Source organism: Chrysemys picta, chromosome 22 (assembly GCF_011386835.1).
Source record: "Chrysemys picta bellii isolate R12L10 chromosome 22, ASM1138683v2, whole genome shotgun sequence".
NCBI lineage: Eukaryota > Metazoa > Chordata > Testudines > Emydidae > Chrysemys > Chrysemys picta.
Genome location: NC_088812.1, coordinates 18,708,222 through 18,724,144, shown reverse-complemented (window position 1 = coordinate 18,724,144; position 15,923 = coordinate 18,708,222). Strand labels below are relative to the sequence as shown.

Sequence of the window (15,923 nt, the reverse complement as noted above, 5' to 3'; positions counted from 1 at the left end):
GAGGGCAACAAAAATGATTAGGGGTCTGGAGCACATGACTTATGCGGAGAGGCTGAGGGAACTGGGATTGTTTAGTCTGCAGAAGAGAAGAATGAGGGGGGATTTGATAGGTGCTTTCAGCTACCTGAAAGGGGGTTCCAAAGAGGATGGATCTACACTGTTCTGAGTGATACCAGATGACAGAACAAGGAGTAATGGTCTCAAGTTGCAGTGGGGGAGGTTTAGGTTGGATATTAGGAAAAACTTTTTCACTAGGAGGGTGGTGAAGCACTGGAATGGGTTACCTAGGGAGGTGGTGGAATCTCCTTCCTGAGAGGTTTTTAAGGCCCAGCTTGACAAAGCCCTGGCTGGAATGATTTAGTTGGGAATTGGTCCTGCTTTGAGCAGGGGGTTGGACTAGATGACCTCCTGAGGTCCCTTCCAACCCTGATATTCTATGATTCTATGAACACCACCGACCCGGCCAGACAGAGCCACTAGGCTGGACAGTCACCAGGTCAGTTATTCAAAGGGCCCTGCCAGAGGAAGGCAGTGGGGTTTGGGCCCCATTTCAGCGGCTTCATGATGATGCAGAATTATAATAACAACCCGGAGCTCTTCATAGATCATAGAATCATAGAATATTATTGTCTTGTCTCTTGTCTCAACATGCTTTCCAAGGGGGACACACGATCATTATCCCCACTGTACAGCTGGATAAACTGAGGCACACAGAAGGAAAGTGACGTCCAAGCTCCCCATGCAGGCCAGTGCCAGAGCCAGGACCAGAAGCCAGTGTCCTGAGGCCCAGTCCATTGCAGTAGCCCCTGGGCCAGTGTTTCTCAAATGTGGCCATCGGAGGATATTTTTTGCTGCCAAGACAGCCTCCAAAACAAGGGGGGAATTGGGGTAGATTGAGGAGCATTGCCCCCCAAAATCATAAATGTTGATAGTAGAGGGCACAATTTAAAGGTTTGACCGCCCCCCAAACATCTTGAGTCACGCCCGCGCCCCAAAGTAGGACAGCCCTCCCCCTTACCCTCGATCGCCCCTCCCAGAAAACAGCAGCCCCTCCCTGCAGCGCCCAGCTGTCACTCCTGAATCGCTGTTACCAAGGGCAGCGAGAAGCGCCGCGCTGGTGTTTGCACTGGCATGGCCAGCAGGCATCAGCACCCTGCACCACGCAGCCTCCTCGGGGGAGCTCCGGGCAGCACCTCTGGAGACATGTGGGGCACTGGAGGCGGCTCGTCAGTGGAGGCAGCTGCGGTCTTTGGTCACCAGGACGCTCCCCTGTCCAGCAACCCTGCTCCTGCCCAGCCCGGCACACAGGGACCCTGGGGATCTGCAGGAGGCTGGTGCGCTCCCGGCCCACCTTCCCCAGCGTGGGCTCCTGCTGAAGGGCTGTGGGAGGCAGAGCCAGAGCCAGGGACATATCTGTGGATATTTATTTGTTTTTCCTAAAGTGAATTAAATATTTCAGGAAAAATTGTCAGCGTGGCCCCAGCAAGAGTTGGAGGTCGGACTCTGAGGCCAGCCCTGCACTAGGCTACGCTGCCAGCCTGGATGTTTTTCCCATGCGGCTCTCCTTTCCTGCCCACATTGAACGCTAGCAATGACTCAGTCCCTGCTCGGGCAGGGGCTCTGGGGCGGGCCCTGTGATGAAGGCCCGTGGCATGCCCTGCCCTTCGGTGACTTTATCACAGAGATCTTTTCTCCCACTGTGCACTGGACGTTTGAGTTAAATCACAGATGCCACGCAGCCCCCGAACAGAGCAGAAGGGCTGAGGCTGAGTGAAACCCGCCCACCCTGGCTCCTGCTGCCCCAGGGCCAGAACCTCGTCCGTTCTCCAGCCATCTCCAGACAGTCCTGGGAAAACAAGGAGCTGGATTTATTGGGTGAAAAGCTCAAGCAAAAAAAAAAAGCCACAACCGGGGCCTCTGTCCCATAAAGAGGCAATAAATCCGGCTCACCCTCTGCAGAATGGGAAGTGCCTGGTCCCAGCCCCACCTGCCAGGGGCCGGGCAGGGCTCATAGCTGGGAGGTGCCCCGGGTTCCAATTAAACCTAGAACCGAGCTGGGCATGGCAAGCCCACGGGGTGGTTTTTCCAGTTCTGCCAGAACCTGTCTCCTCCTCCCCCCCGCTGCCTGAGATTGGTGCGAGCAGCCACCACAGCACCGTGCCTGCCAGGGTCGTCTCAGCCCCGCGCTGGGGGGCAGAGAGGGGAGGCCCAGCGCTGGGACCGGAGGTGCTTTCCTAGGCGGCACCCATGCTGCCATCGGAGGCAAATGCCCCAGCTGGATGGTGAGTGCTGCTTATTGTAGGCTGTCCTGTGGCCCATCGCTGTAGCATCTGGGCACCGCTGCTCACTGTCAGCCAGGCCTGGTGTGAGGTCACTGGACAGGGGTCATGCAGGAAGCATGTGACACAAACAGAAATAGGGCCCCTGTCCCCTGATTTCCGGCCTAACCACAGGAGTGTTCTTCCTGTGGGCTTGCGAGCTCTGCTCGGGGGTGTGAGGCACTGGCCACAGCCTGAGATTCAGCTGATGGGTTGAGGCTGGAGGGGGAGCGAGGCTGACAGCCCCAGGTGGGGTGTGGCTCACCCCTAGCCGGCTGCAGAGACACCACTTGGAGGGCTGGGCTAGCATGGAGCTCTGACTCGGGGTGGGCCCTGGGGAGTCCTGGCTGTTACACGCCAGACGATCAGATTAATTAGCCAAGATGTTACCCGTAGAAATGTGAGAAGAGTCCCTGATCTCCGCGGGCAGCATGTCCTGCCCGGGGAGCGGACGGTCCCTGGTTCCTGCGCGAACGGTTTGATGGTATCAAAACCAATCACTTCCACTAGCTCCAACGTGCTGGTTCCAGTCTGGGACGGACCCATGGCGGAATTCCCAGCTCGGCCTGTCACTAGGGCCATCGCCAGAGAGCCTTGGCAGCCCACCCAGTCCTGGCATCTCTGCCAGCCAGGTCCCAGGACCTGCCCTGGTGGCTTGGAACTGGCCTGAGGCCCCTCCCCCCCCCCATCCCTTGCTGCTGAGTGGCTATCAGATGGGAACCTCTCTCAGGGACCAGGGGCTGCCTCCCACCTCATATCTCAGCCTGCGGCCGGGCAAGTCCCCTCCACCATAGCTGGGCATGGGGCCATGGGGGCTGGGGGGCATCGCAGGGCAGGAGTAGTGTGAGGTGGGGTAGGGGCAGCTTGGGGCACAGCATGGGGGCAGATGGGGCATAGGGAGGGGCTAGGGGCTGCTCTTATTGGCCGGGCCTTTGCATGGTCACCCCAAGGGCCTTGCCACCATTGCCAGCAATCTCAGCTTGTCCTTTTCCAGGCTGTAGCTTGGGGGAGCTGGGGCTGTTTGGGGGAAGGGAATGAAAACACTTATTACACTGAGCAGCCGTGGGGTGGGGCAGGGGCAGGGGCTCGGAGCAGGATGTTGGCAAGGCTTGTGTTGCGCTCGGCCTGGTGCCACGTGAGAGGCCTGAGAGGGGCTCTGAGCCGCACTTGGGAGGGGCCCGTGCTGTGCTCGGCCCCACGGGGGGCTCTGGAGGGTTCAAGGGGCTCAGAGCTGGACTCGAGCGGGGACCGTGCTGCGCTTGGCCCGGAGCCATGGGGCGGGGGGGCTCGGAGCTGGACTTGAGCGGGGACCGTGCTGTGCTCGGTCCGGAGCTGTGGGGCGGGGGGCACGGAGCTGGACTCGGGCGGAGACTGTGCTGCACTCAGCCCGGAGCCGTGGGGGGGAGGCATGGAGCTGGACTCGGGCGGGGACTGTGCTGCGCTCAGCCCGGAGCCGCGTGGCGCACACTGTGGAATGTGTTTGGATTAGGCCGGACAGACACGCTTAGCAGAGCTGGGTTTGTTTATGTTGCGCCGTTTCCCCCTCACGCCAACGAATGCCGCCTCCCCAGGGTCTGAGACCCCCCCCCCAGCACACGAGCCCCTCCTGGCACTCTGGGCCAACCTGCCAGGCCCACGCCGACTCCCTCTGCAAAGGGCTCCTGCCCATGCGGGGGAGTCAGCAAAGGGCTGGTGCCCCCAGAGAAGGGGAGCCCCCATGGAAAACAAAGCCAGTGTAGCCTCAGGCCGGGCCCCCCAACGGATCCAGCGCTGACTCCGCTGGGCCCTGCGGATGCTCCCCTAGGCCCAGCTGCTCCTCACAGAGGAGGCCCCCAACTCCCTGGGAGCCTCACGTCCCTGCCTGGGGACAGCCTGGAAAAAAGCCTTACAGATCTCCCCAGCCAATCAGATGCTTGAATGCCCCAAAGCCCACGTGAAGGGATACCCTGGTGACACAACCCCCCCAGCTCGGGTCACTAGCGGGGACCAAACCAGCCCTGTAGAGCAGCACGCTCCCTGAGAAGCTAGCAGAGTAACTCCCGCAGCTAGCAGCAGGCGCTTATCCTTCACATGGGCCAGCCCCAGAGAGGCGCACTACAGAAGGCCAGAATATAGCAACAGCATAAATCAAGGCCAGGGTCACATGGGAGTTTAGAGTTTGTGCCCAAGATGCAGCCACTGAGCATTTACCAGCAACAGGGTAGAATGCCAGCCCCAGAAGGCAGGGTGTGCAGACTGGTGCTGAACATCGCAGGGCCCCTGGGTGGGCATTGACTGTGGCAGGACTCCCCGTCTGGCGCTGACAGTAGCAGGGCCCCCGGGCAGGTGCTGAATGTGGCAGGCCCCCCGGGTGGGCACTGAAGGCAGCAGGGCTCCCTATGGAGTTAGGAAGTCTGCAGGCTCCCATGCATTTAATATTAGAAGCAGGCAATGACCTGTGGAGAGGGGTGGGCCAACCAGCAAAGCCCTGGATTAGCCACTGGGCCAACAGGCCCCGTGCCCATGGGTCCCGGCCGATTGAGGGCCCTGGAAAAATTGGGTCTGGAGCACAAGGGTTTATGGCTATATCCAAGTCTCTGGCGTAAAAGTGCATGTCCACAGCATCCACATGGAGCCCTTTTGTGAACCGTGCTTCTTTGGCCTCAATGAGCCCCAGTGGCAGGCAGTTCCGCAGGTTAATGTGTTGTGTAAATCTGTGCTTTATTGGCGTTAATTCATCTGGGAGCCCAAGAGTTTTCGCTGGTTAAAAACAGTCCTAAAGAGAACTCAGCGGGCCTGTGGCAAACCGCAGGCGGAGGGAGGTTCTCGGAGCGTGCTGCCTGCAGCGCCCCATGCAGCCGACGGATGGGGGCAGTGGTCTGGGTGCTCTCAGCTATGGCAAACCCAGCTTGAGCCATGCACGGAGCAGAGTGTGGGCTAGCACCCCGGTGCATGCTGGGAAATCAGCAGTCACCCCAGCGCCAAACCCGGCAGAGAAGGGCCCCTGCTGCAACGCCCCATTTGACCACAGGCCGCTGTGCCGTGTGGATGAGTTCCAAGCACCACCTCCCTCGAGGCTCTGCAAGCCATGGCCCGTGGGACAATAAAACAGGGGCAGGGGAGTGGGGGGCAGGATGGGGGTGCTCAGCTCCACAAGGGAAAGGGAAGGGGGGTGGAGGGTGCTCAGTTCCACAAGGGAAGGGGAAGTGGGGGGCAGGGGATGCTCAGCTCCGCAAGGGAAGGGGGAGTGGGGGGCAGGGTGGAAGGGTGCTCAGCTCCCTGTCGGGGATCCCTCACATTCCTCGGGGGAGTCCCAGGGACACCAGCGCTTTGCCCTTCTCCCCCATGGGTCTCTGACTGGTTCTTACAGCTTTTGTCGGACCTTCCTGTGAGTGCTGGCGGCCTAATGGTTAGAGCATAGGCCTGGGAGCCATCTCTGGGCACCATTCCCCTGCTGCTGAGCGGGTTATTTCCCTGGCACTTCTCCCATGCTTTGAGCCCTGGCGTGAGTGGCAGAGTGCCCACTGTGTCTCGCCCCCGGGAACCAGCTGGGTAGCTGGGCCTGACACGGAAGAGACTCGCCTGGGGTCAGTCAGTGGGAAAAAGAATCCAGGAGTCCTGACTGCCTCTTGCTAAGAGAATAGAACCCCGGCGTCCTGGGTGCCAATCTTCGCTTCTAACCATCCAACAGCCCCCACATCCCCCGGAACTTGTACTCACACCAGTCGGGCTCGCAGGCTGCGCTGCCCCCTGCTGGCGCTAACCACCAATGTGTGTGACTGGCAGCTGCTGGCGGCAGGGCTCTGGGGCTTGCCAGCGGGTGGCGCTGCTGGGGTCCGTGGGCGCTGTGGTGTCTGGCACCCGTGTGGCTGGGGCTCCTCGGCAGGGGTGGGGTGGGAGAAATGGAGTCTCCCTTCCCCAGAGGGGAAGCCCGGCTCTGAGCACCGGGGCTGCTGGTGCCCATGTGGGGGTGGGGGGTCATAGAATCATAGAATATCAGGGTTGGAAGTTGCAGAAGCTCCAGGGGGAGCCTGGCTCATCAGCTCCCAGGCCGCGGCAGCTCCTGAGCCCTGGCCTAAGGGGGCACAAGAGGTGCTGACAGCAATCGGGGGGCAGCTGGCACCCCCTGGCCACCCCACGAGCTCCATGCCAGGGCTTCAAATAACTCCCTACCCTATGGCCCGCTGCCCTGCGGCCCCATGGCTGGGGAGGGGGCCAGTAGGGAGCTCTGCAGGAGGGGAGACCTGCCCCCCAGCAGACACAACCCCCCCCCCCCCCCCCCCCCCCGGGGCAGAGCCTTGAGCAGTCGCCTGCAGGCTCTGCAATGGGGCAGTCTAATGTGGGGGCTCGGCACTCGGCTAAGGGCTGGCTGGGCCACATCTCATCTTCCCCCGGCGTGGGGTAGGGAGGGAGGGAGGGCTGGGGCTTTGGCTCATTGCCAGGCCCTTGTGTGACTGCTGGGGCAGGCCAGGCCTTAGGGTAACCTCGTGTGGGGACCCTGCCAGCGCAGGCCCGTAGCCAGGAGCCAGGGAGAGCCACAGGGTGTCTGCAGGCAGCCTCCTCAGCGCTGAACCCCTTCGTAGCCAGCCCAGCCCTGCCCTGCCACCTGCCACGGCCCCTTGCAAGCACCAGCCCTCCCCTCTGAGCCCCCTGGCACTCCCTTCTGGCAGGGAACATGCAGCCCCCAACCCAACACCGTGCGCTTGCCCTGGTGCTCCCGGGAGCCCTGTGTGTTCTGCTGTGGTTGACGCCTCCACCCCCAGCCTCAACTCCTGCGTTAAATCTCCTCTCTCCAAACAGCGCCGCAGCTCACGCCTGCACCCAGGAAGGAGGAAGTTGCCTCACGGGCTTTGGCAACTCGGGGCTTTTCTCTCTTGCTGCCGGGGCGTGAAGCCCATAAATAGCCAGCGAGCGAGGCTGTGCCGGCAGATCACTCCAAGCACAGCTGGGCACATCTGCCCCTCGGTTCGGTAAGTTGCTCTGCGTTTTGACCCTCCCGGATGGTCTGCGCCTAGCCATGCGGGGCTGGGCTCACTGTAGTGCAGGCCCTGTGGCTCCGGGTTGTCCAGCAGGGGGCGGTGTGCAGCCACCATTGGTGCTGATCAGATCTGTGAGGGGCTGAGTCACGGACTGCCCTGCTGGGGGAACTCTCACAGCCAGAGCGGGCACTGCGCCCGGGGCGAGGGAGGGTGGCGCACGCAGGGCAGGCACAGGGTTTGATGGCAGGCTAGGGGGTGGCTAGGAAACAGGGTCCGTGGGGGGCAGAGGGGCTGGCCGGTCCCCTGGGCCTTTCGCCTGATTGCCAGAGTCCTCAGCTCCTTGTGGCTTATCAGGCTTGGGGGAAGGGGCAGCGCTGAGGGTGCCCAGGACCCACGCTGTCCCCAGTGCGGTGATTCATGGGGTAAGGGGGCTTCTGAGGGAGGAGATGGGAATCTGGCCTTTAGTGCCCAGATAGGAGCTGGTGTGGGGGGAGTAGCCCCCACTCCTGGCTGCTGAGCTGGGGTGTGTTCTGAGCCTGCTCCGGCAGTGCTCTGTCCTAGAGCCAGCTGGGCTTCTCCGTACGATGCTTATTCCCTTTCGCACGCGGCTCTGGGCTCAGTGGGGCTGTTCCTACGGAGCTGGGAGCCTTGTTACCAGTCCCTGCTGCTCACTGAATCCTCCTTGGGGCCACGCCGCCGCCACAGAGCCAGGGCTCTGCCCTCTGGACTGGAGCCCGTGGGCCCCGGTGGGCGGGGTCTCAGGGTGGCTGCAAAGCAAGAGAGCGAGATCTGGAGTAGCTTGCACTAGAGCTGGGGTCTCCTGCACTGTGCCAGCCCCAAGCCCTCTGCATCAGCTGGGAGACAGATTCCCCCCCGGGCCAGGGAGCACGTCCCCTCCCCAGAGGGTCACAGACCCTGCCCTGAGCTCTGGGGGCAGGGACTGTCTCAGGCTGCGTCTGTGCAGCGCCTGGCGCGATGATGCCCTCTGGGGAAAGAAGTGCAGATTCCTGTGTATTCGCCGGGGCGTGTGAGCAGGGCGCTTGGCTCCAGGCTGATGGGGCTCATTATGCCGCTCCCCCAGGTACCCTGACACCTCGGCATGCCCAGGGCTGGGGAAGGGGCTGGCTCAGTTCTAACTCACAAGGGAGCCAGGTGGGGCCTCACCTGCTCTGCAGACATCTGAGACATCGGTTTCCGTGGAAACGCCCCAATTAGGCCTGGGATGGAAAGAATGGGGTCGCGTGTGATCTCCCTGCTGGGAGGCTGCCAGGGGCCTGCTCGCTGGTGCATCATTCCAGGGGCCTGCCCGGGCCTGCCTGGGATCCAGCAGCTGCTCCCTGCTCTCCCCTCCCGGGGCAGCGTGGGGCCCAGGGCTGTGGCTGGAGGGGAAATGGTGCATCACAACAGGGGCCTCTGTCACGGACTCACAGGACTCCATACGGTCCCTGGGGGGAACCCCCTTCAGTGGGACAGCCCTTCTCGGGGGTCCACTCTCTTCCAGGGGATAAGCCTCTCCACCTCCTGGAACTGCACCTCTCTGGGCCCCCTCAGGGAGTCCACTCGCTCTGGACCCCCAGGACCCCCTGATCTCTAGACCAGAGCGACTCTCAGCCAGCATAACACAGGAGAGTTTATTGAACGTCTGAACACAGCACAGGAAACTCTCTGACCCTCAGGCCTGGCCTTCCTCAGCACAGCACATCTAGGTCTGTCCCACAACTATGTGGGCTCTGGCTGCTCTCTCCTCCCAGCCCAGAGACCCCCTCCTTCCTGCTGAGGCTCCTATATCACGGGCAGGGCCGGCTCCAGGGTTTTGGCCGCCCCAAGCAGCCAAAACAAAACAAACAAACAAACAAACAAAAAAGCCGCAATCACGATCTAAAAAAAGCTGCGATCGCGATCTGCCGCGGCAATTCGGCGGGAGGTCCTTCACTCCCAGGCGGAGTGAGGGACCGTCCGCCGAATTGCCGCCGAATACCTGAACCTGCCGCCCCACTCCGGAGAGGCTGCCCCAAGCACCTGCTTGAAAAGCTGGTGCCTGGAGCCGGCCCTGATCACGGGCCCCAACAGCTCCTCCCCTGTCCTTTGTCTTCTGTCCCAGGTAAACAGGTGGCTGGGGCACTCTCTCTTCCCTCCTTTGTTCCCCTCTGGCTGGAACTGGCTGGTCAGGTCACCCCGGGTCCTCTCTCTTCAGCCCATTGTCCTTCCACTGGCCAGAACCAGCTGACTGCCAAGCTGGGGTGGGCCTCTTAGTCACCAGTTGTTAGGGTTCCCCATCTCCAGGTCATTGTCTGGGGGTCCCAGCTGCTAGGCGAGGTCGTACCTGGTCCTCTGCAACTACAACTCTCTCCCACCACCTTGTTAAACATGCAGCACACAGGGAAACTGAGGCACGCACACGCTATTCATGTAAAACACTACAAAAATCTCCAACTTCGTCACAGCCTCCCCAGCCAGGCGCTGAACAGACATGTAGTGAGAGAGACTCCCTGCCCCACAGAGCTCACAATCTGAACAGACACAAGGGGGAGGGGAAACTGAGGCACTGAACAGGGAAGTGACATGCCCATGGGCACCCAGCAGGCCAGTGGCAGAGCTGGGAACGGAGCTGGTCCTGAGTCCCAGCCCTCATGGCCTCCCACTAGGACACGGTGCCTCTGTAACTATACAGCCATGTCAGGGCGGTGGGGCCCTGGGGAGGGGTCTGGGTCCCAGCCGTGGGGGAGGCCAGTCCAGCCCACAGCAGCCAGGAGAGACCCCCGTATTTCTAGTGGCCTGAGGCCTGTGAGTCAGGATGGGCTCCCAGCCCCAGATGGTTTAATAGGAGGATCTGTGCCCCACTTCTCTGCCCTTCCTATCCCCCACTCCTCCATCCTGCCTCTCCCCACCCTCACCCCAGCTCCGCCTCCCCGCCTCTCCCCTCCCCTCCCCCACTCTCCCAGCCCTCTCTGCTTACAGCTCCCTTTGGGCTGGAGCTGAGCCGAGCAGCTCACCCGCCCCAGACCCCAGGCTGCCAAGGCCCAGCCAGCTGGGGTGCAGGGGCAGGAGCCTCCGGCTGCCCTAACTCATGCCCTGGCCTGGGTTTTCCTGTGGCTGGCAAACGGAGCAAAGGGATGTCCTGCCCTGCTGCCTCTTCCCAGCTGGCCCAGCCCAGGTGGTGCCCCCAGCCCTGGTGAACTGGGGCACAGCTATGCGATGCCCGGCCTGTCTGTGCCTCCCCAGGCGGGGGAGACGCTTTGAATGTGTGGCTGATTCCGGCTCAGCCGGAGCAATGCGGGGAGGAGCTCCTGGGGCAGGGGGCTGTGCTTTGCCTGACCCCTTTTCTTTTACTTCTGTTCCTAGAAGCCAAGGATCTAGGCCAGGACCGTGCTCCGGGACCCGACCCCCTCCCCGAGACCTGGCCCTCCCCCTTCCTGAGATGATGGCGAACATCACTGAGGATAACTTCTCGTGCTACGAGGCATCCATCGTGGGGTACCGCTACGTGGCCGTGAGCTGGGGCGTGGTGGTCACCGTGGTGGGCACGCTGGGCAACGTGCTGACCCTCCTGGCCTTCGCAGCCGACGCCAAGGTGCAGACCCGCTTCAACCTGCTTATCGTCAACCTAACGCTGGCCGACCTGCTGTACTGCGCCGTGCTGCAGCCCTTCTCCGTGGACTCCTACCTGCATCTGCACTGGCGGGCCGGCCCCAGCTTCTGCCGCGTCTTCGGCATGCTGCTCTTCGTCTCCAACTCGGTCTCCATCCTGACGCTCTGCCTCATCGCCGTCAGTCGCTACATGCTCATCGCCAACCCGGCCCTCTTCAACCGGGTCTTCTCTCGCCTGGGCGTGGGGCTCGTGGCCCTGGGCACCTGGGTCCTCGGCTTCGCCAGCTTCGCCCCGCTCTGGCCCGTCTTCGTGCTGGTTCCCAAGGTTTGCACCTGCAGCTTCCACCGCATCAGGGGCCGGCCCTACACCACTATCCTGATGGCCTTCTACTTTGTGGTGGGCCTCAGCTGCGTGGGCATCTTCTACTTCCTCATCCACCGCAAGGTGAAGGTGGCGTCCCATGCCATGGACCACTACAAGCTGAAGAAGGCCAGCGTGAAGGGGGCTTATGTCGCTGGGGCCAGCTCGGCCACGCCGGGCCAGTCTGTGGAGCTGGACAGCGGCGTGGACACGGGCGTCTCCCAGTCCTCCAGCATCTCGGAGCAGGGCCACACCTCCAAGACGCTGGTCACGGAAAATGGCCCAGCCCCAGCCCCCACCCCAGCCCCTGTCCCCGCCCCCGCGGCTCAGGCCCCGGCGGTGCCCAAAAGCCTGCCCTCCCAGCCCAAGGACAGCAACAAGGAGTTCCGGAAGGTCACCCGCATGTGCTTCGTGGTCTTCCTCTTCTTCGTCCTCAGCTACATCCCCTTCCTCCTCCTCAACATCTTTGACGCCAAGAACCGGGCGCCCACGGCGCTGCACATGGTGGCTGCCAACCTGACCTGGCTGAACAGCTGCATCAACCCGGTGCTGTACGCCGCCATGAACCGCCAGTTCCGTGAGGCCTACACGCGTGTGCTCTCCACCATCTCGCGCCGCCTCCGGTGCCTCTGAGGGCTGGGGTGACAGGGGGCTGGGCTGCCCCAGATCAGGGAGCTGCCTTGGTGCTGCCCTGCCCCTAGGGGGACCCCATATCCTGTCTTGCCCCAGGGGAGGACGTTGGACTCAAGCACGGACTCATGCCGGACGCGAGCTGTGCCCTTGGCTTTGCCCTGCCCCGGTGCCTCCTGCTGGTGGCAAGAGGAACTGCCCTGTCTCTGGGGGGGCCCGCTTGGGCCGCCAGTGATAGGCTCTGCGCTGCCTTAGCAGAGTGCCAGTGTGGACTGTCCCTTTACCCACCATCCTTGGCCTAGTGAGGTGGCGGAGGCCAGCTGGGCCCTGCCTTCACAGCTCTATTTATTGTCTGTTCCTGATTTACACCTTGTCATTTTTCTATCACTGCCTCAATAAACGGATCCCTGTGTATCTAGTATCGGCTGCATTGTCTGTTCTCAGCCAGCGGACGAGCCCTCCGTCGGCCGTGGGGTGGGGGGACCTGGGGCTGTGGCTGACCATAGGTCTGGGCTGTGTGCGGATCCAAGCACCAAGTGGGGGGTGGGGGGGGGGAAGAGGAGGGGATATTAATGGAGTCCTGTGTTGTTCTAGGTCCAACCCACCCCAAGGCAATACCTGCCCCCCCACCCCACTCAACAGCTCTGTCCTCAGCCTTGGGCCTCCAACTGGCTAAGTGCTGCCTAGAGCCCAGCGACGGGGTCTCTAGTGAGCCCAGCCCTGGGGGATGGGTGATTGGGGTGCAGCACCACCACGTGGCTGATCTGGCAAAGGGATCTGGGGTGCAGCCCAAGCTGTGTGTGGGGCAGGGAGCCCCGAGAGGTGGTAAAGGGGGGCTCACAGCTGCGTATTCAGAGCTGTCTGGGACTCTGGCCCCCCAGGCCAGGGTACGACCAGGATCCATGCAGGGCAAGGGAACCAATACCCTGGAGAGCCCCAGCCTGGCCCTGCGCAGCCCCCACAGCCGGACCCAGAGCCGGGCATCACTGCAGGCGCTTGTGCTCTGGCTGGTAGGGGTGCGAGGAGCCGGTGCCAGGATCCTGGCGGGAGATCCCTGGCCAGCCCCTCACCTAGAGGTCTGCTGCAGGGGGAGCCCAGTCCCCGGCTTGCAGGGCCGCCCCAGCTCAGGGTTCCCCCAGGCAGGGGAGGGGGGTTCGTAGGGCTGCCCTACGGTGCAACAGGCCCTGCTCCGGCATAGGGGCCTCAGCTCAGGCTGGCTGAGCCCAATGGGCCTTTCTGACCCCAAACTCTCTGAAGGGCTGGGGATGGGGAGGAGTGGGCGGGGAGGGCCTTGCTGCTCCCTCAACACACAGTGCCTCGCTGTGGGGGATGGGCCCCGGGGCAAGGAGCCAGGGCGAGCCTTTGCTTTGTGCGGGACTGTCAGCTCTAGATGGAGAGTAAATACGGAAGGGACAGGACCCGTGGCAGGGCTGGGCCACACCGGTGGGGGTTGGGGCTGTGTGCGGGGGCTGGGGCAGCGGGGGAGGGAGGGCTGGGGTTAGAGCCTGTTCCACTGCTGGCTCTTTATCCGCAAAGAGGGGTCCTGCCGCACGCACTGGGGGGATAAGGTTGGCCCCTGGGTCAACCAGAGAGGAGCTGGGCCCCATGGCTGAGCACCCCCACAGCACCAGCCGGCCCCGAGTTTGTGGGACACGCCCGCGGAGCTCAGCCGGGGGGCAGAGCCTGCCCCGTCCATGCTCCCAGCAGAGCAGCTGGTCCTGGCCCTCGGCTGGCACACAGGGCTGCCCCCCACCCCTGGGTTACCCCTGCCCCATCACCTGCATTACAAGGGGGTGGGGGGCCCGGCTGGCAGAGAGACGAGGCCCCGATTTGCCAGTACCCAGCCAGGCTGGTGCAAGGGGCTGCAGGGCAGGTGGCAGCCCTGGGGAACAACGCCTGGCACAGGGATGGGGTGGGTGGGTTGTGAGGTGGCCTAGGGAGCGCAGGGTCCATCCGGGCATAAACAGGCTGAAGCCAAAGGGCCGGCACTTGGTTCTAAGCCGGTGCAAAGCTCAGCCCAGCCGGGGCCGGTTCCCCATCGCCTCCCCCTCCCCACTGCCTCTCAGGACCTCCCCACTCGGGCCCTTTGCTAGTCCCACCTCCTTCCTCTCTAGCACAGCTCAGGGGTCATCACCACCTGGGGGCTCGCTCTAGGCCCCTGCAGCCAGCAAACAAGGGCTGAACCCGCTCTCTCCACTGCCTGGGTCCCTGGCAAGAGATGGCAGTGCCCGCCCAGCCACCCCTAGGCACTGGCCACAGACCTGTTTCCTCCCCACCAGCCAGACACTCCCGTGCATCATTCTGCCACTGCAGGGAACTGCGCCCCAGGCCTGGACCCCCCCAGGCCCCCTCAGACCTGTAACCTGTCCCCCACCAGACTTCGCCCCCAGGCCTGGAACCCCCAGTCAGAGCCCCCGCTAGGCCTGAGCCCTGCCCCCAAACAGAGCCCCTCAGGTCTGGAACCACCTCCACAACCAGAGATGGCAGCTGCTGTGAGTCAGGTTCAGGGTCCCCTGGGGGGATTACACGGTGTGCATGGGGAGGAGGGGTGTTGAAGCAGCCACAACACCCCCTGGAGCTCCCCTGTGTGGGGCAGGAGACCTGTTGTTGGGTCTCCCCTGGTGCCTGGGGAGTGGGATTCACACACACATCCTGGCAGAGCATCCCCAGCTCAGCCCACCCCCCCACATCTGCACGACCTTCCCGGCCCCCCCAGCCCCATCCCTATGAGCTTCCAGCCTCCCCCGTGTGTGGCCCCAGCGTCCCCGTCCCATGCTGCTGGGTGGCCTGGACTTCCGTGAAGAGATTGCACAAGGCTCCGAGTTGCATCCGCCCCTTCGTTCTCTGCTGACAGAGCAGGATGGGGGGTACCCAGGGTTGCATATTGCACTCGGGGGGGGGGAGGGGGAGGGTTGAGATTCTTGCGTTCCAAGTTTACTAACAGGCTGTGACGAAGTCGGGGATTTTCTTGGTCTTTTCAATGGTTTGCATGCTGAGGGGGTGGGACTCAGTTTCCCTGGGTGTTACTGGTTTAATGAGGTGATGGGAGAGGGAGTTTGTTATTACAGAGGACCGGCGACGGAACTTGGGACCCCGGCCAATGGCCGGGAGAATGGACACCCCAATGACTGGTGACCTGGTGACCAGGAGTCACTGGAGTCACAGCTGGTTCTGGCCAGTGGGAGGACAATGGGCTGCGGAGAGAGGACCCGGTGACCTGACCAGCCGGTTCCAGCCAGAGGGGAACAAAGGACGGCTGAGAGGAGAGGAGGCCCAGGCAACCTTGTTTACCTGGACAGAAGACAAAAGAACAGAGGCGGGGCTTGGGGGAGGTGATATCGGATGCCCAGCGGGGAAGCAGGGGGGGCTTGGGACTGGAGAGAGAGAGCAGGCAGAGGCCACCTGGATGCAGGGGAGACTTGGATGTGCTGTGCTGAGGGAGGCCAGGCCTGAGGCCCTGAGAGTTTCCTATGTTGTGTTCAGAATCTCAATAAACCCTCCTGTTTTATGCTGGCTGAGAGTCTCTCCGGTCTAGAGAATGGGGGGCAAAATTCCCTCTGGGAGTGGAGGCCCCAGGGGTCCAGAGTGAGTGGACTCCCTGAGAGGGCCAACGGCGGGAGACAGGCATGCTAAGGCTCAGAGAGGTGCAGTTCCAGGAGGCGGAGGGGCTTAACCCCCAAGAGAGAATGGACCCCCAAGAAGGGCTGTCGTACTAAAGGGGGTTCCTCCCAGGGAACCCCCTGTAGTATGGGGCCAAGAGTGGGCACGACCTGTGAGTCCATGACAACGTGGTAGCAGAGGATGGTTGGTGGATGCACCCTGTAGATGATTGGCTACGAGCGCAGGCGCTCTGCAGTGAGTGCCTGCCAGCAGGGCCAGCTCTAGCATTTTTGCTGCCCCAAAAAAATACAAAAAAACCCCCCAAAAAGCCGCGATCGCGATTGGCGGCAGCTCTACCGCTGCTTCATTCTACAGTGGCAATGTCGGCGGCAGGTCCTTCGCTCCGAGAGGGAGTGACGGCCCCACCACTGAATTGCCGCCGAAGAGCCGGACATGCTGCCCCCCTCT

General features: G+C 62.6%; 1 protein-coding gene across 2 annotated transcripts; it reads left to right on the top strand.

Annotated features, from left to right (window-relative positions):
• The first annotated feature begins 2,039 nt into the window (after positions 1 to 2,039).
• On the top strand, positions 2,040 to 12,274 carry GPR84 (G protein-coupled receptor 84). Of its 2 annotated transcripts, XM_005307699.4 has the most exons (3): positions 2,040 to 2,282; positions 7,098 to 7,267; positions 10,619 to 12,274. In XM_005307699.4, the coding sequence occupies exons 1-3, from the start codon at positions 2,280 to 2,282 to the stop codon at positions 11,856 to 11,858; spliced, it is 1,413 nt and encodes a 470-aa protein (XP_005307756.3). In that variant the 5' UTR covers positions 2,040 to 2,279; the 3' UTR covers positions 11,859 to 12,274. The 2 variants fall into 2 exon arrangements, with proteins under 2 accessions (XP_005307756.3, XP_042698176.2); XM_042842242.2 differs by lacking the exons at positions 2,040 to 2,282; positions 7,098 to 7,267 and adding an exon at positions 7,296 to 10,430.
• Positions 12,275 to 15,923: the final 3,649 nt, after the last annotated feature.

Coding starts and splice junctions, on each gene's coding strand:
- GPR84 (XM_005307699.4), top strand. Junction 7,268..10,618: donor CACATCTGCCCCTCGGTTCG/GTAAGTTGCTCT, acceptor TTCTGTTCCTAG/AAGCCAAGGATCTAGGCCAG.